Below are 26,504 nucleotides of genomic sequence, written 5' to 3'. Positions count from 1 at the left end.
AATACAGACAGTCATGGACTTCTGGACAAAATCATATCTAACAATAAAAAATATTCTCAGATTGGGGTCAGAGAGACAAAATCTCATCAAATGGGGGCTCTAATGTGGACTAAATAAGGGGATCCTTGATATGAAAAAAGGTTGAGAATCACTGATGTAGGCTTTACTATGAGGTGAGTCGGAAAGAGCTGGGGGAAGACTGGGGAGCAGCATGGTCCTTGTAGTTTTGGGAAACGCTGCTGTTAACAAAGACCTTGAAGGCAGCATAATAAAAGGTCTATTTGGCCAAACCAACAGAGCTCTTCCTTATTCTCCCGCGGCTCTAAAGTAATTCTGTGCGCCATTGTAGCCGAATCAATGCCCGTGTATAGAAACACGTCTTCAGGACAATCATCTGAAAAGAGGGTCAGACGTCTGGAAAGCACTTGGCTCTAACAGCAGACACAACAACCGAAAAAAATAATTACCGTTGTTGTGCATTTGAAATGAGTCCTACTAGGCTACGTCCAAGCTATCACTATAATATTTGAATTAACGGTCGTTCTTACCTGGGATGCAGGCTAGCTTGAAATAAAAACGGTCAGGCAATCAACCGTCATATAAAGAGAAATCATTTAGGCTTATATTCATAATTCTAGATTATATTTTTTTATCATATTTCGCTCTCAGCTGTTACTTTGGCGACCTTCTTCTAAAATGTATCCCATAATATCTTGTCAGTCATCATTCAGACATTATAGGTTTGGAAGTTTCGGTAAATGACATTAGATACTGGGACTTTGTAGCTTAATAGCTTATGGGTGGCAGAGAAGTATAAAATTCCCACTTTGAAATCTATTTATTTGATTATTAGGCTACTTTTCTCATTGAGATTCCTCCTCTCTCTCTCTCTCTGTGTGTGTCTCTCCGCCATCAACAAGTGTCTCGCGCACCTTCTGAGCCCGCGCCTTTTCAGATGCAAATGCACGCGCACATGCTGACGATCCGCGCGATCCCATTGGTCCACAGCCGGCTACAACTGCACGAGAGACAAGGGGGAACTTTTTTGTTTAACAGGCAGATCAGTTCAGTCTGAGTCACCCGGCCGTGGCACAACAAGTGGTTTTCTACTTTTCCCAACTCTTTACCAAGGACGGAGGAGAACTCGCTGTTCCGTTTGTCTTCGTTTCATTTTGATAACTTTTCTAAATCCGTATATTTCAGTATCTCGTTCGAAGTAATGACTGCTCACTCAGACTTTTAATTTGAAAAGTAGCACCGAGCTCGCCTGTTGCGTTGGGTTTGTCTCCCGGGTGTGTCCTTACTAATTAGCTGATTTGGATCACCTGGTGCTCCCTGTTCAACCTGTAGGGAAACCTGGCCACAAGTCGCCAGGTGGACGGCGACAAAGGCTGTGACTCTGTGCTTGAGTACTAGTTAAATTGTTTTGTAACTTGTCGCAGGCAAAGAAATAAATCGAAGATGTATAGCATGATGGAACACGAGTTGAAGCCGACCGGACAGCCCCCGTCGCACCAGACCTCCCAGGGAATGTCACCGGTCACCGGCAACATGACCGGGAGCATGGGCAGCAACGGCAACTCTCACCCGAGCTCCAAAACGGCATGTCCGCCCGGAGGCGACCCCATGGATAAAGTCAAGCGGCCCATGAACGCTTTCATGGTCTGGTCCCGCGGCCAGAGGCGCAAGATGGCCCAAGAAAACCCCAAAATGCACAACTCCGAGATCAGCAAGCGGCTGGGAGCGGAGTGGAAGCTCCTGACCGACGCCGAGAAGCGGCCCTTCATCGACGAGGCCAAGCGGCTCCGAGCGGTCCACATGAAGGAGTACCCGGACTACAAGTACAAGCCGCGCCGCAAGACCAAACCCCTGCTGAAGAAGGACACTCAGGTGGGCAAGTACCCGCTCTCAGCCGGGAACCTGCTGGCTGCGGCGGCGCAGGGCCAAGGTGGGAGTCCCAGGATGGAGAGCTACGGCTGGGGCCCCACCGGGGGGTACGCCGGCATGCAGGGCGAGGCGCTCGGCTACACGCAGCAGCTACACCGCTATGACCTGTCGGCCCTTCAGTACCCCCCTGCAATGACGGCGGCACAGACCTACATGAACGGAGCCAACTCGTACAGGTGAGCTTCAGTCTGACAGGTAACTCTGTCAAGGGAACTACTGTACAAATATAATTATTGTTAAGCCTAGGCGTGTTCTGGAACACATTGCCCTTTGGCAGCATGTTCAATAATTCGCACGGTCATGGGAGGAAGATGTTTGTCATCGAGTTATACAAGTAAGGGCAGTTCGGGGAGGTTATTAACGTATCTGGACTGGAAAAAAAAATTCCGCTCTTACCAAATGTCACTAGCTTGCAAAATGAGGACACTGGAAATAAATCATTCATTGAAGCTAATCCAATAATTTGTCTGTTTACGATTCACTTTTTGCGGGTTCTTTGCGCTATCCCCAACATCTTGGCCCACTGGAAACTCAAAAGTATTTCATTTGAATGTAATGGTGATACTTTTGTAAGCCTAAGCGATGAACGAATTATTAATAGCCTAATAACTTTCCCTCCACAAAGCCTGTTGTTGAAACTGGTTTAAAAAGTAGAACCACAAGGCCATAATTACACTTGCCTACATGCCTATTCCGCACACAACAATCACATAATTATTTCCTCAATTATGTTAAAAAAAAAAAAGGCACAGCTTACACTGATTTTTTTTTTTTTGCACTTCCTAATTTTGACCCCTGCAACAGGTCCGTATTTGTCTGTTAGTTAGTACTTTTAAATAATTGTATATGCTTAAATTAACCTGCAAATAAATGTTTCTTCTTTTAAAAAATAGACTGCCAAACTTTTTTAGCAGACTCTTATGGGAATACTCTTCAATTAATCAACTTGAGAACAAACTCTCCTGAGCTAAGACTGATTGAGAGTAAATATTTAGTCCTGAATCTGATAATCCGACTTGTTTGTCGCTAAACTGGATTTGCTTGCTTGTCAGAAATTAAGATGGATGCCGAACTCCAAATTCTCACAGAACACTCCTAACCTAGCCAACAGATAAGATTTTCTTTCTGTCTTCACTGATTGATCTGTTGATTTAGTGCCTTTGGTTTCTTTTAAGAATCTTTGAGTAACCTTTTGAGTACTGCCAATATTGAATTCCTTAGGAATATGGCCAAGAGAGTGACTTGGAAACTAGACAGAAATTTAATAGACATGAAAGGAACAGGCTTAATACCCTATGGTCTAAAATGGACTTGATCTAAAATTACCTTGGTGAGAATAGGCCTAGTATTATGTAAATACACTCACGAATGTATGGACTTGGTGAGAGAACACTTCAAAATGAGCCTCTTAAACATGTAAATATATAAAATTATCATTGTCGGGAATTGCATCCTTTTCCAGTCACTTAGAAACTTTGCATTTCTAGGAACAACAGGCTGCTTGTTATGGGCGGAACGCTCCGCTCTGCTCCTGGATCCTGCCTAGCATGTTGATCAGGATGACTTCACTGCAGCAGCCAGGACTGCTTTGTGTGTGGTCCTCTACCCACAACCCCCCAGTGCACGTACCCATCATCCCCCAGTACGCATACCCGCCGTCCCCCAGTACTTTGTCCACCCCGGCCCCCCCTGCTCCTGTCCCCCAGTATTTCGTGTACCCAAAGTCCCCCAGTACTTCGTCTACCCACCATCCCCTGAGTATTTGTCTCTCCGCCGTCCTCCAGTACTTCGTCTACCCACTGTCCCGCATTACCCATGATTCCTCAGTGCTTGGTGTACCCAGCGCCCCCCAGAGCATCCCAGTGAAAACAGGCCAGAGTGACGTCATGGACCAACGACTCCAAACAAATTTTTAAGATTATGACCACTTTCAAAGACATTCTGACCTCAACATTTTTTTCCACCGAGTCCATGTTTATTTAGATTTCAAAAGGCTTCGCGTTCAAGTCACGTTGGTGGCCTGACTTGTTCGGGCCTGTCCCGTCCCACTCCGGCGAATTGAGTGAATGGGGTCCGAGACCATGCTTCTAAACAACAGGTTTCATAATACTAATGATAATGATCATAATGTCCTGCCACTTGCTGCAGCAGGGGCTCTTCAGGCTTTTCAGTTACCACCTTAAACCCAATGTTGTTGAGCCAATATAACCATGGTGTGAGTTTTCCAAAAGAAAACCATCTTGGCATCAACATCACTCGCTTAAGTTGCATTTGATGCTCTTGAGAAACCCTGCGGAGAACTCCCTCGTCTTTTCATTTTCTGTCTAAACACGCCAAAACCATGTTATTCCTGTTTCGACGGCAATGAAAAGATGGGCCGTCTAAAATGGTGGTGGGGGGGTGGGAACCGAGTTTGCAGGTGGCAGTGTAAACTAGGCCAGTGTTGATCTGTAGATCAGTCAAATATGCAGTGATCAGTCTCCCTGATCCCCGCTTTGTTTGTCTCAACATGCAGGTGTACCGCGCTCATTATGAATAATCTGCTTTCTGGTTTGAAGACCAGAGCGCTCTTTGACTCACTGACATATTGACTCATTGCCCAATGTTAAAATGGAGCGAGGCGGTTTAAGTTGAGGAAGGCGCGTTCATGCAGAATTAGCTTCTTCCCATTCCTAAACAAGCCTCAACTTCCTCTAACAGAAACAAACAGCCAGGTTGCTGCTTGGATTAACTTGAATGTACAACTGTAACACTGAACACACTCAGGGATGATTTTGGTGTGACAAGACAAGGTTTTACTTGAAAATCTGCTTTGCTTTGTGTTGTGCAGCATGGAAGTGCTTAACCTCAGATTGCACACCATCTGATGGTCATGGTCCTGCCGTCTTACAAGATGAAGTTAACGGCCCTTAATCAGTTCTCTTACAGGCATACGCCCTCAATCACACTCACTGTTTTCCCATCATTGAGCTGAAGTATAGTCCAATTGACAATTACTATGCTCGGTCTCAGTTCGATCATTTTTAACGCTACTGATTTGGGACGTTTGTCATTCTTAAAAGGTTCCTTATGAGCACGGTGCCATAGAGAAGTTGTTTACTGCAACATAAAGGGTTCTATGTAACAGTCGTTTTCAAGTCCTGTGTCATCACGACCGAAGAGCCTGCAGGTTTTTTTTATTCCTGCCAAACACTACAGCAGCTGACTTCACTGATTAACACACCTTCACCCAGAGAGGAGGAGCTTAACGGTGAGATCAGCTGCTGTAGTGTTTGGTTGGAAGACCTGCAGACTCTATAGAGCTGCCATTTTGCACAGATGTTCAACAATCATACAGGGAGAAATCCATCGTAGAAGAGGCAGAGATGTCAATATCTCCACCAACAGTGATCTCAATAGACCAAGAATGCAATGCAGCTACAATACGTGTTGCGGTTTAAGTAAGGGGTGCAAGGTCATTCTGGGAAATGTAGCTAACCACTCGGCTAACTGAAGCAGAAGTAGACATGGTAGCAGGCAGGTTGAGGGGAAAGTAGGTCCATAAAAAAGAATGGTCCATGGTGTGTTTCTGCTCCCAGATGGACTCTGACTTCTCGTTCTCCTGTCCTCCTCCCACAGCCCCATGTCGTACAGCAGCAGCCCCCAGCAGCCGAGCCCCGTCACCATGTCCATGGTGAAGCCGGAGCCGGTGTCCCACTCGCCTCCGACGGGGACGCCCAGCCACCACCGGGGGCCTCTGCAGGGCGACCTCAGGGACATGATCAGCATGTACATCCCGGGACCGGGGGGCGACGCCGGCGACCCCGCGGCGGCGCAGCGGGGCTACGGCAGCGTCCAGCAGCACTACCTCACCGGGACCGTCCCGCTCACGCACATCTAGGCTTGGGGAGTGGGGGAGAGAGAAAAGGGGGCTTGTATCAAACTGGGAAACGATGGGATTTAAAGACTGAACGGTGCGGGACGACCAGTAACACTCACGATGCACAACTGGCTGGGCTGGGGATGGAGTCCGGTCTGGGTGACTGTAGACCTGACGGTTAGCGTGGGGACACGAGACGCGAGGACGCACACACACACACACACACACACACACACACACACACTTGCATACAGTCTCATCCATTCCACATAGACACCTGTCATCAGACGCTTCTATTGGCACACACAAGCCGTGACTTTTTTTTTTTCTTTCTTTTTTTTTTTTAGATAAAAAGGCTGTTTTTCTACCTCTTCATTTTAGGACTTTACACACATCTGTCCCAGCTAAATACCCATCCAACACACACACACACACACAGCTGATCCCCCCCCCCCCCCCCCCGTCTCTTAGTGGACTCCTCTCCACGAAGGACTGCTGTAAACGGACAATGGCGTCTGTTTATTATGTACATATTATGAATTTAGCCTTTTTGTCTTTTTATTTTATTTTTTAGAACTTGACCCATAATAACGTCCAATCACAGACTCCCCCCCCCCCCCCCCCCCTCCCTCTTGATACCTCACATTGCCACTTGTGACACTGGGGTTCCTGAATGTTCCGCCGTATACCAGTTACACTTCCTCCCCGGGTTTCGTCCCGTTAACACTTCCTCACCGGGGGTTTTTCCAGTCTTCCGCCGCTTCGCCCTCGAGCCGCTTCGCCCACCACCCCCCCAAAAAAAAAAAAAAAAAAAACCCCAACACTTCAGAGAGACACCTAGAGCACCAACAAAAACACTGGCAGCCAGGTGACCAATCAAAATCTCCAGGCCGGTGATATACAAATCACATGACCTGCAAGTGCTCCGGTTATTGGTTATTTGGTCGTCTACCCTCTCAAAGGAGCCGGAGAGCAGCCGGTGGGGCGAAATGAGGGGGGGGGGTGGAAAAGTGGGAGGGAAATGCACAACTTTGAATAGCAAGAGATATTTTTTTATAAGAATGAACTCTTTGTGCCTTGGGCTCGGTTGAGTAAATGCTCTTTTTTTTTTATTTTTTTATTTTTTTTTTTATTATTGCTCTCAATCCTGTTGGATGACATGGTAAACGCCTGTTGGACAATCGTCACTGCATCCAATAGAAATAAAAAAAAAAATGATACAAACTCTATTCTAAGATCCGTGATATTATTTAGAATGCAAAAACCAGCACGGGTCTTAATAGTTTACAAAAATACCGAACCATAAATCTAATGTACTTGTGCTCAGTGGTAGCCATTCTCCACACTCAGACCAGATCACTGGATTTAAATTCTCAAGTCTAAAAGGAATGTGACAGTTAAAGTAAAGTCATTTTTGCTGCCAGTATGAGTTTAATTATGTTGTGTAATTAGTTTTAGATTGGATTGCCGTTTGTTTGACTTTTTTTTTTTTTGTTTTGTTTTGTTTGTAAATGTTCCTTTAGTTGAGTTGCATTGTTCTGGCAGCGTCCCGAGTTGCTCTTTTTATTCATTGTCACTTGCTGTAGGCAGGTGCTGCATTCTTCTTAGGATTTATCATTAACTGAATGAAATTTGATGTGAAATGCTGCATTTCCATTCAATGGTTTTACTCCAAACAGAAAATAAAAACAAGTTGGTTTTTTTTTTCAAAGTACACTTGAATGATTAAATCACAAAATTACAAAATGTATGCTTTTTTTCCCCAACAATGTTTTTTTTTTTAGGACCTATCCATTGCTTTTTTTTTGTTAAATTAAGCCATTTCACTTTACCATCAATGAAAAGAATGTATCAAGAAGTTTCATATTAAACCTACCACGAACCTATCTTGTTTCTAAATTCTGATTTTCTTTCAAATGTTAATCTTTATTCATGAAGAATAATTTAGCAAAATGTCAAAGCTTCAAGGTTTTTCTGAACTCTGTGGGTCAGTTCCCTGTTTTTCCTGTTTTTCCTCTTTCCAGCCCGCTGTCAGAATAGTTACCAGTGCTGCTATGGACTTAAAGGGAACTTTATTTGTATATTTTCAATCTGCAAAGACTGGGTGAATATTTAGCATGTAGTAGATTGTCATTTTGACAGTTGCTTTAGATTTGAGCAATCCATTACTAACAAGAACTTGCTTGCATTGGAAAAGGGGAAGTCACCAGATTACTTTTGAAAAAGGTCTTTCACCTTTTAAGTTATATTAAAGAAATGCGTGAATGTTTACATTGCAATCCAAGTGTTTGAAAATTAACTTTTATACTGACTTGTATTTCTATTTTTTAGTATGTTAATACTCATGCTTGTAAATAGTGTAAGATATGAAGTTCTGCAGCATTCATGTACATAATGTATAAAATTCCTTTTAGGCTCTTATACTAAGGGTCTTAATTCTTTTTGATTAAAAAAAAAAAACCTGTCATTTTGTTATGGCATTGATGACAAACAAAATATTAATAAAAAGTCAAAATGAAAATAGATTTGTTTTTCATGAATGATCTTAAATGTGTGGGTATTTTCAGTTCCAAAGGCATTATTTATGATGGAGATCCTATAGAGGCGAGAAGAATGGAAAAGGAAAAGCCTTATTTTTCCCGGGGGGCACTTCAGGTCCTTTTATGAATGAAGATCAATGAACATCTTTACATAATGGACAGATTACACACATTTAGTGGAGAAGCTGATTCAACTGGCTCTTTAACTCCACAGTCATTGGTTTTCAGGCTGTATTTACTGCAATAACATATGCGTGTTCGTGCTCTGACAAGTTTATAATACAATCTGACATATTGGAAGTTTATAACAACAACACCTAAAAGTGAAAAGGCTATGGGGTCATTTACCTCATTTTCTAGCTTGACAAACTAATTTCCAACCCACTGTGTGAACAGTGAGGGGTGCAATACATTTGAAGGGAACTTTATTTGTAGCCTAAATTTTCAATTTGTAAAATCTGGGGGAACATTTACATTGTGGTAAATTGCTTAGAAGTTCCTTAGCAATCCACTACTAAAAACAACTCACTTGCATTGGAAAAGGAGAATTTGTAGTCAACTGATTTATGACTTTAGAGACTTTCAGAATCAGTTTTATTGGCCCGGTTTGTACATACAAGGAGTTGACTTGGTAGGTTGCTCCTCTTGGTCGCATTAAACATAAAACAAAATTATATAAAATTGTATATAAGAATTTTTTAAGTGGAAGAATAGGGAATGATCCCTTTATAAGTTGCATGTAAAGTACATTATAAGTACTTCTAGCGCTACTACTACTAAAACTGCCACTTCTACAATGATAATTCTAATAATAATAATAATAATAATTTAGGAAATAGATAACTAGCTTTTCTCTATCTCCAGGTCCGTGTGTGTGCCCAGCCTAATCACCTCCTATCCATTTCAGGTGACTTCTACAGATTGGTTATCTCCGTCCGTGTTGCCACATGAGTTCTGCTGTCGCTCAGCTGTTGCCGCAACCATGACCTCACCCATCCACATCATTATAGAAAATAACAAGCATGGCATAGGGGCAATCAAAACCAACCCGTTCACTTTCACAGCGGCTCCACAGGCGGACCCGTTATGCCTGAGGGCGCCCAGAAGAAAACTCTGGAGGCGGACAAAACTAAACTTTTGCTAGAGAACATGGGTGTCCAACCGGGGTGGGAGGAGGTGATGGGTGGGGGTTGGATGGAGGGAGGGGGAGGGGGGGGGTGTAGTCTATAGCGCCTAGAATGATTTAAAGGTCGATCATTTACTTTCTTCTCTTTACCCTCTTTTTAAATTCACTTTCCCCCATCCCCCTCCTCGTCCTTTTCTCTCCTCTCCACCCCTCCTCTCTCTCCGGAGAGAAAGCGGGTGGCTGGCCCGTTCGTAATTGGCCGTTTCGGAGGCGCATTGTCCGCGGCTTTTCAGGCCGCAGGTGCAGATAGTAAAGCCGGAGTCCTCCGCTCCTCCCCCGGGCCGCTTTGTTCCCTCGCCCCGCTCCCCCCCGCCCGCTCCCCCGCCGGGCAGAAAATTAGCGCTGCTTTCTGGGGCTTCGTCCTCAGGCTTAACCCTTTCACCGACCGCCGCCTTTCTCATGGAAATGGGAGAGAGCCCTGCACCGGCTAATCGGCCAGTGAGGGGAGGGGATGGGAGCGAAAGGATGAGGGGGGGTGGGGGGGGGGGATGAGGGCACCAGGATGAAGAGGAGGAGGAGGAAGATGGAGGACGCAGGGGGGTAAAACCCACCAGTAGCTTTACTGTCTAACTTCTCAAACATTTTCATGTAAAGATCCCCACACTAGACCCGCATTTAATTAGATCCATATGGAAAATATTACTTGTTGATTTAATATTGAATTGTAGAACTGTCTACACTGTGGGGAGATAAAAGTAGTGAGAATGAAACCTAGAATTATGACAGTTGTTTTTATGCATTCTCTAATTGGGATAATTTCTAGTGAATTAAATTATAGTGAAATTTAACTATTCCTCATTTTGCTGGGAACCCCCCCTCCTCAAGGATCCCTGGAACCCGCTGGAAGACTCTTGGAACCCCCTCAAGGAACCCGGGAACTCCCTCAAAGACTCCTGGAACATTCTCAAGGACCCCTCCAAACCCTTCAAGGACTCCTGGAACCCCCTTAAGGACACCTGGAACCCTCTAAAGGACCCCTGCAAACCCTTCAAGGATTCCTGGAACCCCCTCAAGGACCTGCGGAACCCTCTCAGTGACTCCTGGAACCCCCTTAAGAACACCTGGAACCCTCTAAAGGACCCCTCCAAACCCTTCAAGGACTCCTGGAACCCCCTCAAGGACCTGCAAACCCTTCAAGGACTCCTGGAACCCCCTCAAGGACCTGCAGAACCCTCTCAATGACTCCTGGAACCCCCTTAACAACACCAAAGGACCCCTGAAACCCTCACAAGGACCGCTGGAACCCCCTCAAAGAGCCCCAGAGGTTCCCAGACCCCACTTTGAGAACAAATTTTAGATAACATACCCGAGAGCTGATAGTTTGGTGACCTACAACTAATAATTTATCACACTGACCAAATAATAATATCTAGTCAGTCCCTGTGTCTCACATTGACCAAATAATATCTTGTCAGAAATTCAGTGGATATCAACAGATGTGAAGTTTTGGTGGCAAATAATATTAGATGCAGGAACGCTGGCATATATTAATGTTTAATGGATCTCTTAAATATTGATTACAACCTATGGACAAAAAACTAGAGTTCTTCACCGGTTCTATGGTTAGGACAGTGGATCTATATAGAACTGTAATAACACAAAGAACTCTTTGATTTGTTACAATGAAATTAAAATTTACATTTTTCTCAATAAAGAACCTAGTGTATTTCTTAAAAGGTTCCTTTAGTACTTATGGTTCGGAGCATTTACATTCGTAAATTTACAGCACCATAAAGGTTCTATGTAGAACCATTTGAGAATGGTGCAATAGAGCAGTGGTTCTCAAAGTGGGGTCCGGGGACCCCCAGGGGTCCTTTGAGGGGGTTTCAGGGGGTCCCAGGCAAATTGATGAATTATTAAACTTCAGCATTATTTAATTTACAAGGAGTTAACACAATTAGAGAATGTAGAAGAATGACTGTTTTGATCATAGTTTCTCTGTTATCTCTCTACCTACAATACAGATAGTCATGGAATTCTGGACAAAATCATATCTAACAATAAAAATATTCTCAGATTTGGGTTCGTGAGACAAAATCTCATCAAACTGGGGTCCCTGGCCCAAATGTGGACTAAATTAGGGGTCCTTGATATGAAAAAGGTTGAGAATCACTGCAATAGAGAACCTTTCTGTACATCAATGTAAAGAGCTCTGCTATAGTATAAGCCTGAAAAACTATTTTCTGGTCCTGTATAGAACCCATTTTTTTTGGGGGGGGGTGAGGAGCGTGGTTCATGACGGTTTGCATCTGGCAAAAGAACCGAAAGAAAGTTTCTCGGCACGTAAAAACCGGGCGGAAGTCGGCGCATTTATGGGGGGGGGGGGCTGTATTTGCTGAGGTCGATGGGTGGGTGGTGTTGGGGGGTGGGGGGGGTGGAGAGAGGGGTGGGGGATGCGGGGGGTAGGGAGGGAGGTGGGGGCGGGGGGGGGGGGGTCGGGGGTAGGATTTTCTGGTCCAATACATCCCATCTCTTAGCAACGAGCAGTGAGGCTTCAACAAGTGGTTGCCATGGATCTGCTGAGGGTGACTTTAAAGTCTCTACAAGGAGCTGTGGTCAGCCCAGGCTCAACACAGAGGGTCTGTGTGTGTGTGTGTGTGTGTGTGTGTGTGGGGAGGGGGGGTGCGGAGGGGTGGGGGTGGGGGGGGGGTGAATCAGGTGGCGGTTACCAACAGGGTTTTTATGCGCGAGCTGGCATTTACTTTGCTGACACACAATTTAGTCATAAACTCCCATGTTTTTTTTTTTTGCAGCGACTCACATTGGCGGGTTCACGCTCGCTGACTGGCAGGCCGGGCTCTAATTCACCCGGCTGCCGCTGTTGTCTTCTTTTCTCAATGAACACTCCGAGCGGTAAAGTAAGAGATTAGGAATTATATCAACACAAAAAAAAAAAGGAGACAGGAATGAGTTCGTGAACGCTGCTCCAGGAAACCACCACTTCAAACGCAGTCATGGAAACGCTGCCTGGGTATTTATGTACCTGCTGCATTCCTCCGGGAGCCTAGACACCACTCCTATCCTGCACGCATAGCAGGGCAAACACCCTGCCACACACACACACACACACACACACACACACATGCACACGCACACACGCAAACACATGAGAATACACAGTAGAAGTACTAGTAGAGGTTTGCAGATCAGAATAGGTATAGCTACTTCAAAAGCGCTTACACACCCATGCATGACCCATGTACACACAAACACACAAACATGTTTGTGTTGCTCTATTTATGAGGATCTTCCATGAATCCATTCGCTCACCACCAGGGGTGAACGTAGTGGTTTGGGGGCCCTAGGCAAAGGCAAGCATGGGGCCCCCTGAGTCTCCACCCTAACCCTTTTCAGTCCATATGTCTCTATACTAGGGATGTGAATCCTGAATCCGAATACCATATTCAGCAAAGCACCAATAATGAGTTGGACACAAATAATTTTTTTTTTTTTTTCAGTTTTATTCAGATGTTTTTAATAGTACGTCTAATTGTGGAGAAAACATATAGGCCCATTCAACTGACAACTCATTGAACTCAGAGGAGAAGGAGGCGGAGTTTTCTGTTCCATAGTCAGTCTGCCACTGCTGGTCAAACACACACAGAGCAGAGAGAGAGAGAGAGAGAGAGAGACAGAGAGAGAGAGAGAGAGAGAGAGAAAGAGAGAGAGAGAGAGAGAGAGTTGCTTGTTCATAGGCTTTGTGGGTGCTCCAGGAATAGTCTAATTAATTAGATTTTTAATTTAGCATTAGTGAGGCCAGTTTTTCGGGTCTGATCTGCTGATAGACTTTGCAGGCGGATCTGGTTTGACTTGAGAGTGGAGGAAGACTCCCTGTCCTCTGAGTCTGTTCAGTACAGCGGGGTGTTGTGTCTCCCCTTGTCTTCACAGAATATAGCCTACTTTGAGTAGGGACACGGTAACCAAAGATATAGGCTAATCCTCCCAGGGAAGCTTTTGATTTTCCTTCATTTTTATTTATACCAGAATTTGCTAATTACCCAAAACGCAGAGGTAAAATGAAAAAGTTTTTATAAATAGGTTGATACTACTACCACTACTACAACTATTGCTACTACTACTACTACTACTTCTTCTTCTTCTTCTTCTTCTTCTTCTTCTACTACTACTAGTGGTAACACTACTACTACTACTACTACTTCTTCTTCTACTATTACTACTACTGCTACCACTACTACTATTACTACTACTACTACTACAACTACTACTACTAGTGGTAACACTACTACTACTACTACTACTTATTCTTCTACTACTACTACTATTACTACTACTACTACTACTATTACTACTAGTGGTACCACTACTACTACTACTACTACTACTAGTGGTACCACTACTACTACTACTACTACTATTACTACTACCACTACTACTACTACTGCTGCTACTAAGAATGAAAATAAGAATGAGAATAAGAATGGAGAGAAATAATAAGAAAGGAATAAGAAATGAAACACATTCATGCCTACTTGTGTGGAATCTGATCAAAATGTGTCATTGAAATCAGTTCTGGTTAAGGGCTTCCCAAAGACAACGGTAATAAAAAAAAAGGGTAATATGAGCTCTAATCCTGAATCTAATTTTCCTCATCTCTTTATCTTTGTGAGGACACTTGGTCCTCATAGGTATAGAATTACAAGAACACACACTCTCTCTCTCTCTCTCACACACACACACACACACACACACACACACACACACACACACACACAGGGGACCGTGCAGCCGCTCCCTCCTCCACAGGTGGTTGGGCGAGCGGCAGTGTTGTTTGCTGGCAGCCAGGTGAGCGAGTGGGCGGCTGCTGTTTTGGCAGCGCGCCGCCACGGTTGGACTGAACGTCAAGCTGAACACCGGATCTGCCGCATTTTTGACTCACCGTCACACTCTGCAGCTGAACCACTGATGGCACGCAATACCTGGGTGGGAATGGGAGGGCTTAGTGGGAGGGGTGGGGAGGGGAGGGGTGGGGTGGGGATGCATGAAAACACACACAAACGAACACACGCGCACACACACACACACACACACACATACAAGCACTGAGAGACAGCCGGGATGCCTGATGATAAATGTACGATAAGGATCATTGTTTTGTCTGACAACAGTAGAACTCAGTGGGAAAGTCTGCATAATAATAACTAGAAGTGGGACGATAGTATACTAGGATCTCCTACTCAAGTAAAAGTACTGTTACTTTGCTGAAATTTTACTTGAGTATTACTGGTGTAAAACTTGAGTAAAAGTTTTTTTAAAGAAAAAAACAAACAAAAAAAAACGACATCTTAAATCTTTCCCATGTAATACCAAGAGGACAGAGAGTTCAAAGAGTTCAAGATTTTTTTTTAATTGAAAAAGACTTTACATAATAAAGTGCATAAACAAAGTAATGCATGATTTAATCATATAACAATAATTTAGGGATTTGTTAGTGTTTTTTTCTTTGATGACATTCACTGACTTTCCCAAACCTACTCATCGTTTCCCCTCAGGCTTCACACAGCCATTGTTCAGTTTCGGATGCAATGCTTATGGAGAGCAATTTAAAATGGAGTGAGGTGGACTTCAAAAAATACTCCGTACACAAGAAGGCTCCTCAGTTGCAGAACCAAGACTAAATGTACTTTGTTACTCCTGGACCAGTGGTTCTCAGTTCTTTTGTTAGCATGGGACACTTCAGTGAAACACAAACTCCAGGTTTCACCAAATTATTCATAATAACTCATTACTATGCTAGACAATTTAAAGGTGCCACGTGTAGCATTTTTAAACATCAATACCATATTTCCTCTAATAGTGGCCGGTAGTCAATTAAAAGCCGGGCCTCCGATAATGGCCGGGGCCGTGGTCGACACAAACAAATAAAGGCCGGCCCCAAATACAGGCCGGGGAAAAAAACAAAGGAAAAACCAGCGGTGGATACCGGTAAACTCCTGGTGCCTGTTATATAATTTAACTGTAGTTTGTAGTAACGTACAAGTGCCACAAGATGGCAGTATGCCACAAGACGGCTCGGCCGGCGGAAGTCTCTGGAGCGTGCCGTCGTCGATTACCATAATTATCGGTAATGCGTCGCAGTAACAAAAAAATGGCTCCCTAACGAACCCCAACAGAAGCAGATCAGAAAACAAGGAGGCTTCGTACTAAAATATGAGCAAATATACTTATCAAACAGAGGGAATTATAAATAAAAGCCTGTCTCTAATATAAGCCTGCTTCCAATAAAGGCCTGGTACCCTCTGCAGTTGAGGTAAATAAATATTAGAGGAAAATACAGTATATCATTGTTAAATCAACTGCAAACAAATGAGATCATGATGGAGATGATTGGCCATCTCTATCTCACACCAATGGTATTGTTAGTGCCAGTGTTTCTTCAAACTAAAACCTCATTTCCCACAAGCCCCTCCCCCTCCCTTAAGAGGATCACCATGTTGAAAGTGATTTTTCCATCGGCCTTTTCCCTCCTTCCACCATCTGCTGCCAGAAACTCTGAAAGCTTTTAGCCCTCTTCCTGTTTTGTGCCATAAAGCAATCCAGCAGATTTCCCTCCAAATGTATTCATGTTAAAATGATTTAACATGAAGCTTCTCCCTCCGTCTCATTAGAATATCATGTAGTGTGTATGTAGGTCGGAGTTAATTCACACACACCCAGCGATCTGACACATAACATCATATAATTATAACAAACCCAGGTGCCCAGATTATTAAAGATCAAAACTCTTCAATGTATTTAGCTAACAGGGCCTCACTCCTCTCATTTTCCCATCTCACTGAGGAGCAAGTCTCCAAGCTTCTGCTGGACTCTCGTCCCACTACCTGTCTGTTGGACCCCAAACCCTCCAACCTCCTGCAGGCCATTTCACCCACTGCCAATCTCGGAACCCATTGTCTATCGGTCTGACGAGGATTAGACTCTGGGGCGACAGCCAATATTTGGGGGTTTCCGGTGTAGCCAGCGGACATCCGGGCCAAGACTTCCTCTTCCGTGCACCGGTCATTGTTTACAGTCCGATTAGCAACTTGAGACGCAAGAGTCGAACATTTCTCCACACAATACACAAACATCGATACTTTTTGTAGGTGTTTTAGGTCCAGACGACATTTCGGCTAATCTCTATAAACAGATATCTGCATATGAGACGTCGTCTCTCAACTCCAACTCCATTCTTACGTCTCAAGTTGCTAATCGGACTGTAAACAATGACCGGAGCACGGAAGAGGAAGTCTTGGCCCGGATGTCCGTTGGCTACACCGGAAACCCCGAAATATTGGCCGTCGCCCCCAGAGTCTAATCGTTGTCAGACCGATAGACGATGGGTTCCGAGATTGCCCCGCTGCTAAAGAAACCTACACTCAACCCATCTCAGGTTGAAGATTACAGGACGGTTTCACTCCTCACCTTCCTTTCCAAGATACTTGAGCACACAGTCTTTAATCAAGTCTCTGAATTCCTTTCTGAGAACAACCTGTATGATCCTAACCAGTCTGGCTTCAAACGCGGACACTCTACAGAGACTGCACTCTTGTCTGTAGTGGAAACGCTGCGATCAGCTAGAGCTGCCGGTCAGTCCTCTGTTCTAATGTTGCTTGACCTATCGGCTGCCTTTGACACAGTTAACCACCAAATCCTCCTCTCCACACTCACTGAGCTTGGCTTCTCAGGATCTCCTCTCTTCTGGTTTGAGTCCTACCTCTCAGGGAGATCCTTCAGAGTGTCTTGGAGAGGGGAAGTGTCTAAATCGCACTGCTTGTCCACAGGGGAACCTCAAGGGTCAGTGCTTGGACCCCTTCTCTTTTCAATATACACCACCTCACTTGGTGCAGTCATCCGCTCACATGGCTTCTCATACCTCTTATATGCTGATATCGTCATGCCTCGCCGATATCTCTGCATGGATGAAGGAACGCCACCTTCAGCTTAACCTGTCAAAGACTGAGCTCCTTGTCATCCCAGCCAGTCCCTCTGTACAACAACAGATCAGTATCCAGCCTGAATCAGCTCAGCTCATTCCCGCAAAGTCTGCCAGAAACTTGGGTGTCATGACTGATGACCAACTAACCTTTAAGGAGCATGTGGCTTCTGTTGCTCGGTCATGCCGATTTGCTCTATACAACATCAGGAAGATTAGACCCTACCTGTCTGAACATGCAGCACAACACCTAGTACAGGCTCTTATAATATCACGCCTTGACTGCTGCAACTCCTTACTGGCAGGGCTCCCGGCATGTATGATCAAACCTCTGCAGATGATCCAGAACGTGGCGGCGCGTCTGGTCTTCAACCAGCCCCAAAAGAGCACATGTCACTCCGCTGTTCATCTCCCTCCACTGGCTCCCAGTTGCTGCCCGCATCAAGTTCAAGGCCTTGATGCTCGCCGACAAAGCAGCAACCAAAACGGCTGCGACCGACCTGAACTCCCTCATTCAGGTCTATGCTCCCTCCCGCTCACTACGCTCTGCCAAGGAGCGGCGCCTGGTGCTGCCACCACAACAAGGCCCTAAGACTCTAGCCAGACTCTTCTCTTCTGTGGTTCCCCGGTGGTGGAACGAGTTACCAAACTCCATTCGATCCACAGAGTCCCTCTCAATACTTAAGAAAAGGCTGAAGACCCACCTCTTTAGCGAACACCTTCTCACCTGATGGACTGTGTAATCCAAAAAAAAAAAAAAAAAAAATCTTTATCTGCCTCTATGCATTGCCTCATAGCACCTATGTCCTGTTGGACCAGAACTTTATGGCACTTACTCTCATTCTCTCCTGACTAGATCCTTGCTGTGTTGTATTAAAATCTCATGTGTACGTCGCTTTGGATAAAAGCGTCTGCCAAATGGGAAACTGTAATTGTAATTGTAATTTTTCAAAACCATGAGAAACCAATGATTCAACTTTGAGGCTTAGGGCTACAATATGCGGACTGTAGTTGCAGTGAGGCATCCTGGGAGGCCAAGCCACAGGATGATGGAAAAACTCTGAAGTGACGGTTTAGTGTCTCGGCGGTAGGGAGGGGAGCTCCCTCATCTCTCAACAGTAGCTGTCAGAGCGGCCACCCTCCACTGCCATCCCACATCTAGGCTGAAGACACACACACACACACACACACACAGAGTTCCTCGCTGCAGCTTCACACTTGTACAGTAGGCAGGAATGAGGTTGCGTTCGATTAGACGCCCGTACATTCATTTGTCTTAGTTGCAGCAGGTCATCCAGCCGGCCAGTGCAGCGGTAACATGACTCCACCTATTATTAACATAGTATTGTATTCCCCAGATAGTAATTCTTAGCCTCTGAAACAGCATTTTAGACCATCACAAAACATTAAAACTCCATTGAAACCCAACCACAGTCTCAATATCTAATAAAACAGAAATAGTAAAAACAAAAAACAATACCAAATTTAGGGGAGACTGGGTATAGCTGTGGCATGGGATAGTTCAGTGGTTCTCAATGTGGGGTCTGGGGACCACCAGGGGTCCTTGAGGGAGATCCAGGGGGTCCCCAGCAAATTGATGAATTGTTAAACTTCACCATTATTTAATTTACAAGAAGTTAACACAATTAGAGAATGTAGGGGAATGACTGTTTTGATCATAGTTTCTCTGTTATCTCTCTACCTACAATACAGATAGTCATGGAATTCTGGACAAAATCATATCTAGCAATACAAATATTCTCAGATTTGGGTCCCAGAGACAAAATCTCATCAAATGGGGGTCCGTGGCTCTAATGTGGACTAAATTAGGGGTCCTTGATATGAAAAAGGTTGAGAATCACTGGTGTAACAGACAGATGTAAATAGTTTACACCAGATTTTGAAAAATGTATCTCAAATGAGCAAAGAGATATGGACAGAAATGCAAAAAGTGTTACAATAATCCCCGGTCTCCCCTACTGTTGGATTGCTATTAAGCATAAATTTAGTTTCTCTACAGTTGTCAAGCGTACACAGGGCAAAAGACAGAATCTAAGTGAACTTCAAACCAAGGGACAGAAAGGTCATGTCAAGCTAATTCATATTAAACTGTAACTGGTAGATGCAACCTAAATATAAATCAGCAGCACAACAGTATCAGGACTATAAAATTAAATTAATCTTATGTCATTCTTTCAACATGGTGAAACATGAAGCCAATCAATAATCAAAAGCTGACAGACTGTTCTTTTCATGTTCATCTTTTAATCAGAAATCCATATTTCAGTATGGATGGACTGCAGCAAAAAACCTTTACCTTTAAATCACTATCCCAAATACTAATGCTTTGTACCTCTGTAGTCTATTATTAGCATTAGGGGTTCAAGCCATAGTACTGAAACCTAGCACTGAGGCCTCTGTCTACTCATCTTATAGGTATAAAATAGCAATGACTAATAAGAAAACTGTTTATTTAAATTCCCATTTGTTAGTTTATAGAAAATGCAGCTTTGATTCTCAGTGACATGTCAGAGAAAAAGGGCTTAGCCGACCTTTGCCACATTTATTTACCAATTCACGCATCAAAATCACAGCAACATCAAGAAAATCTTTTCCATATCCGCCGTGATGCATCAACCCTGCAAGTTCAAATTTCTTGATTCCATCCTTGAAAATTTGTCAGTGATTTGACCTGGCCAGGTAATTGATGAGTCATTGATTGATTGATCAACAACCTTATCAACCCCCACAGATATATTATGGTCATTTTATGCTATGGGGCAGGAAAAACCTTAATGTATCCTTCAATGGGGAGTTTTAGTGTCCCGTTGTCTAAATGCTGTTTCAAAGGTTTTTCCACCCTAAAAAGAATAAAATCATTGATTACTTGGAATTTTTGACATGAATATGTCATTGGTAGCTTTGTGTATTGGCCTCCAAAAACCCATGTTGGTCGAACCTTTATCTAAACGACATCACAACAAAAAAAAATAATGTAGGCCTTTGAAAACAATCATGAAATAAATATAGTTTTTTTTCCAAATGAGGCAAGAAAGGCAAGAAAAGAAAGAGAAGTCTTCCCAGATGAGTTTCATCCCTCTGTGAATCAGACGGACCACCACGACGGCCAGCTGGGCTGTCAGCAGATAAAGGCCTAATGCCACTAATAGAGGGAAGTGTTTGCTAAGCCATGAGAGACTGACTGACAGGTAGCTCTAATGAAGTGAGGAGAGAGTGGATGGGGGCGGGCGGGCGGGTGTGAGACACACCCCGGGGTAAAGAGAGGTGGCCGGGTTGCGCCAGACCGAACAGGTGAAGTCTGTGTTTGTTTTCTGTGTTTGTGTGCCTAAGGAAGGAACCTTGTGACTACAGGTGTGTGTTTCCCACTTTCATGGGAATGCACAGAAACACCCTGCTGTAGAAAAAAACAGCATTGAAAACTAGGGCTGAACGATTTTGAAAAAATATCTGATTGCGATTATTTTGACTGATATTGCAATTGCGATATGATTTGTGATACTAGAGGGAATGATCATTTTTACATCATTATTCTCATTTTAATTGAAAAACGTATTAAAATGACTGGTGTGATTTTTGTGGGGATCTGTACCAAACAAAGATGTTTTCTTAAGTCTGTAGAATATGATGTGTAGGCCAGGACATCTCTGCAGCACCACAATATTTCATTTAAAATGGTATTTTGACATATTTCACCTTTAACAAATATTGCGCCTCCTGCGATTTGAAAATTGCAGTAGGCCATATTGCGATTTCGATAAAATTTAGATTAATTGTTCAGCCCTATTGAAAACTAGAGACAGACTTGGACCAATATTGGCCCCTTTATTAAAAATCAAGTATGAATATGTTTAAATTTTAGTATTATTGTTTTTACAATCCTGGCTTTCAACGGAGAGTTTTAGTGTACCATGATCTAATTGTTGTTTCAGAGACTTTTCCACCCTGACAAGAATAAGTTCTGGGGAAACACTGAATAAATTGTATGTACTTTTTGGCATGAAAATATCCATACATGTTAGATGTTAAAGTGGTTTAAGGTGCTATGTGTAGCACAACAACAATAAATCATTACCACATTAATTTTGAGCCATTAGTATAATTACTGAAACACAAATAAGGCCATCACTGCCATCATCGTTTCTCAACCAAGTTGGATCTGGAGGGAAATCTGCTGGATTGCTTTATGGCACAAAACAGGAAGAGGGCGCTGTTCTTCCAGAGGAAACAGAGCTAAAGCTTTCAGAGTTTCTGGTAATGGCAGATGGTGGAAGGAGTGAAAGGCCGGTTTCACTGGTTTACAGTCATTATACCAAGGTGTCACAATTATTTTGACAATGATATATTGATGTTTAAAGATAATATGCATAGCACCTTTAAACATATTGAATATCGGCACAAATTACTTTAATGAGCTTCAATCCAAGAAACATTGTTGTCAGTATTGGCCTTCAACAACTAACCTATATATTATCCAACAACAATACCAACAATACTTTTGGTGGGACAGGAGAAAAACGGTAACACTTTACAATAAGGGTCACTAAGTTAAAGGGTAACTTCGGTATTTTTCAACCTGGACCCTATTTTCCCAACTGCGGGGGTCTAAGAAACTAATGGGGACAACAATTTTTGAAATTGGTCCAGTATTGAGCGAGATCGCTTCAGCCGGCAGCCGCGAAACAGGCTGCAATGTAATCCGACGGGGCAAATGCGCACCGTCAATGTACGTCCACTAAAAGTGCTTGTTTTTGCCACTGACTGGCTCAGATTGTTATTATAAGTGTCTGACACAATATGGAAAGGACCCTATACAGAAATGAAACGTACTTTCCTTACCTTTAGCTTGATCCCGTCTGTGTGTAACCAAGTCTCGCCCAAGTCCCGCGAGAGCTTAGTTGTTGCAGGAAGTCACCTGTGGAAACGTGAGTGAGAGTTGGAGAGAGGAGTGCCACCGGGAGGAGTTTGTTGTGTTGGAGTACAGAGATCGTAGCTTAGCGTTATCTAAAAGATTTTCTAAGTCATGGCTGAATATTTACCTGATTTCGACAACGTGGAAGAGGCCTTTGAATTCGATGGCGGCCCGTATTTATTTGAGCCAGAGTATACGGATGAAGAGCTCCTACTCATTGAAGAGCTACCATCATCATTCATTGCCAGTAAGTATCTCTATGATAGCCTATCTGCTAATGTATAGGATATACAAATGTAGGCATAAAAGTAGTCTTATAGGTCGTATAATAGATAAGCATAAATATGACATTTTTACACCACGCACACACACTTTGGCAACAATATTACACAGATAATTTCAGCTTGTTGATATCACTTATTGTATTATTATGAATGTCAACTGCTGAAAAGGGGAAATGAATCTATATACATATTTTATAATCAATCATGACTCAGTTGATAGGCTATTTTACACATACTACTGGCTAGCTCCGCCAAGGAGGTTATGTTTTCGGTGCCGTTTGTTTGTTTGTCTGTCAGCAGGATTACGGAAAAAATACTGGCCCGATTTTCATGAAACTTGGTGGAAGGGTGTAGCATGGGCCAAGGAAGAACCCATTACATTTTGGAGCGGATCTGGATCCGACTCACGAACAAACAATAATAGCAATAATAATAGAGGTCTGCGCTCTCCGAGTGCCTTTCTAGTTTAGTGATTGTTTTTGCCGTGTGTACTGATGCCAGGACAACACAATAACTTTGGCTAATAACATTACCTCCACTCTGTCTGCAGCAGGTCTCTCCACTCTCGGGACAGCATTTTTCTTTAGGAAAAAGTGCTTTGGGATAGGATTTCGTCTCCTCTATGGCTGGCTGTAGTCATCCCGGTCAAAATGGTCACTGCAGACCCGATGGTCTGCAAGGCGCAGCGTATGGACAGGAGTGTTGACATCCATTTGTAGCACAACTAGCCACAACTTCAGCATGTCACTATCCAACAAAGGCAGTCTGTGAAAGCTGCGCAAAGTGTTGCGCGACATTTTGTTGGCACAATTCGGAAATGCGCAAACGCGAACCATTGTTTTTTTTTTTTTTTATTTAGATCTTTTAGATAACGCTAAGCTACGATCTCTGTACTCCAACACAACAAACTCCTCCCGGTGGCACTCCTCTCTCCAACTCTCACTCACATTTCCACAGGTGACTTCCTGCAACAACTAAGCTCTCGCGGGACTTGGGCGAGACTTGGTTACACACAGACGGGATCAAGCTAAAGGTAAGGAAGTACGTTTCATTTCTGTATAGGGTCCTTTCCATACTGTTGTCAGACACTTATAATAACAATCTGAGCCAGTCAGTGGCAAAAACAAGCACTTTTAGTGGACGTACATTGACGGTGCGCATTTGCCCCGTCGGATTACATTGCAGCCTGTTTCGCGGCTGCCGGCTGAAGCGATCTCGCTCAATACTGGACCAATTTCAAAAATTGTTGTCCCCATTAGTTTCTTAGACATCCGCAGTTGGGAAAATAGGGTCCAGGTTGAAAAATACCGAAGTTACCCTTTAAGGGTTAGTTAATGCTTAATAAGCATTAACTAACCCTTAATTAACAGTTAACTAATGTGTAATTTACTAATGGTGTTCATGTTAACTAAGTTATTAATTTATACATTAATAGTTTATAAAGATGACTATTAATGTATAAATTAATACCTTAGTTAACATGAACACCATTAGTAAATGATTACCAGACACATTAGTTAACTGTTAATTAAGGGTTAGTTAATGCTTATCAAGCATTAACTAACCCTTAACTTAGTGACCCTTATTGTAAAGTGTTACCAGAAAAACCTTTAAGTCATTTTTCCATGGTATCTGCAGATTTCAGAAACTTTAAGACATTTTAATGCTACCTGGAATTGAATATATAGTTAAAAGAGAAAGTAAAGAAACAAAGCTGGCAAAACCAGACTACTTCTGATTGAGCAAGCTAATGGAAGTTGATACAGCAGCATATAAAAAGGACATTAATAATTGACATGAAGCCCAACTGTGTTCAGTTAAACAGATAGAGTGCATATTGTACTACTAACCCTGTGCTGGATAAATTTAACAGTGGACATGCAGCTCAAATAAACCTTTAATAACGGTACTAAGGACTTTTTAATACTTTTTTAGGCCTAAAATTTGGATAATATATTTTAAGACTCATTAATACCCTGTTTTCTCAATTTCACTACTCTCACAGTAGCTGCTCTTTGCCTTTGCGGGGCGGTACAAATCCTGCCTTTAAGTGTTCATCGCACCTTTTAATCTGTCTTATGTGTGGGCCGTTTTTATCAGGACGATCAACAAGCTGCATTTCCCCATCTCCGCGGTCTATCTCCAGAACCCACACTGAACACGCCTATCTCTTGGGTGGGGGGGGTCATGAATACCTGCGCTCTAGATAAGATGAAGGCACCCGGCAGGCCTTTCATCTGCCGGTCGGAGGCTTCGTCACCGAGGTTCACGTTAAGTGTGGCGAATATTTCCTCTCTCTCTCCCGTGCTGTTTATCGGGGGCCCATCTAGAAATGTAGCGTGTTTGCGATGCTGTTCCTGCAGATCCCCGTGAAAATGACACACACCGATAGGGGGTTGAGCCGTTGAACGATGCTTGATCAATTGTACAGTAGTAAATATGGAATCGATCAAACTGCATCCGTGGTGTTACTTTGCGGACTCTTGCAAAATAACATCTCCTGCCTGAGCGTCGGGCCTCGGACCTCCCAAGATGAAAAGCGGCAGGTGATCCGGCCTAACAAACCTACCAATCTCTACCATCTCTCCTGCACAATCAGATACCAGCCCTGCCTGCTGCACTGCCCCCCCCCCCCTCTCTCTCTCTCTCTCTTTAGATGAGGAGTTCCCCTTTCTTTTCTTTTTGATGAAATTCTGTCCTTCCCCTTCTCTGGACTCTGGCGAACAGCTGTGAGGACGGTCGAGAAAGAGCTGTAGGAAAGGAGGGAAAAATGATGTAGCTCAAATACATTTACACACTTCTTTTTTCAGGTGATGTAACACACCTTCTGGCGGCCATATTGGTGGTCGACATGAATGGTTGTGAAAAGCTGATTGTATCGCTAAATATACAACTTGGCCATCTCAACAGAATTGAATAGACATGCTTCATTTCTGTAACTAACCATCACTGTCTTGTCAACACATCTTATTTGCACACTAGATATTTATCAGCACACTAGCTAATAGCTACTGTGCTTCCTAGTAGAAGCTAGCATAAGAGACGGCAGTAACACTTTACAATAAGGGTCAGTAAATTAAGGGTTAGTTAATGCTTAATAAGGATTAGTTAATGCTTAGTTAGCTTAGTTAATGCTTAATAAGAAGTAACTAGTTAGTTAATGCTTAATAAGCATTAACTAACCCTTAATTAACAGTTAACTAATGTGTAATTTACTAATGGTGTTCATGTTAACTAAGGGATTAATTTATAGATTATTCAATAGTTTATAAAGATGACTATTAAATAATGTATAAATTAATACCTTAGTTAACATGAACACCATTAGTAAATGATTACCAGACACATTAGTTAACTGTTAATTAAGGGTTAGTTAATGCTTATTAAGCATTAACTAACCCTTAACTTAGTGAACCTTATTGTAAAGTGTTACCAACAAATCTATCACTTTTACTTAGAACGTTACTGAATGGATCTACAGCCACACCACAACAAGCTTTTTCAGCTAGCTCTCTTTTTCTACCCAGGTTGTTATAGATTTAGACTTTAACTACCAGACAATTGGACAATTGGAAAGTGGACCTCCATGATGGAGCCATACTGGGTTAATAGGAGATCGGTGACAACTGCAGGGCCACTGTACACTTTTTTCTCTAATCACCCATGTTCTTTGTATTTTAACTCCTCCTCTGTCTTTAATCCCCTCTCACTGTCTGTCATCCCTTCAGCCTTTCTGAAGAGGACGTGGTTGAGGTGAGGTGGGAGTCCCTTAGCTGTTGGGGGATAGCAGCTTGTTAGGAGCTAAGGAGGCAACTTTACAATCAG

The 26,504-nt window shown here is 43.3% G+C and overlaps 1 protein-coding gene across 1 annotated transcript; it reads left to right on the top strand.

The window, feature by feature from the left end:
* Positions 1–1,075: 1,075 nt before the first annotated feature.
* LOC139640331 (transcription factor Sox-19a-like) lies at positions 1,076–8,292 on the top strand. The gene is made up of 2 exons (XM_071514521.1): positions 1,076–2,123; positions 5,566–8,292. Exons 1-2 carry the CDS (start codon positions 1,462–1,464, stop codon positions 5,825–5,827), a joined length of 924 nt encoding a protein of 307 aa, XP_071370622.1. The 5' UTR covers positions 1,076–1,461; the 3' UTR covers positions 5,828–8,292.
* Positions 8,293–26,504: the final 18,212 nt, after the last annotated feature.

This window comes from Centroberyx affinis, unplaced genomic scaffold (assembly GCF_046629955.1).
Source record: "Centroberyx affinis isolate AG114_WGS23_722 - 3 ecotype Tasmania unplaced genomic scaffold, CSIRO-AGI_Caff_v1 ptg009114l_1, whole genome shotgun sequence".
Classification (NCBI taxonomy): domain Eukaryota; kingdom Metazoa; phylum Chordata; class Actinopteri; order Beryciformes; family Berycidae; genus Centroberyx; species Centroberyx affinis.
The sequence above is the reverse complement of the archived record's forward strand: the minus strand, read 5'-3'. Positions and strand labels throughout refer to the sequence as shown.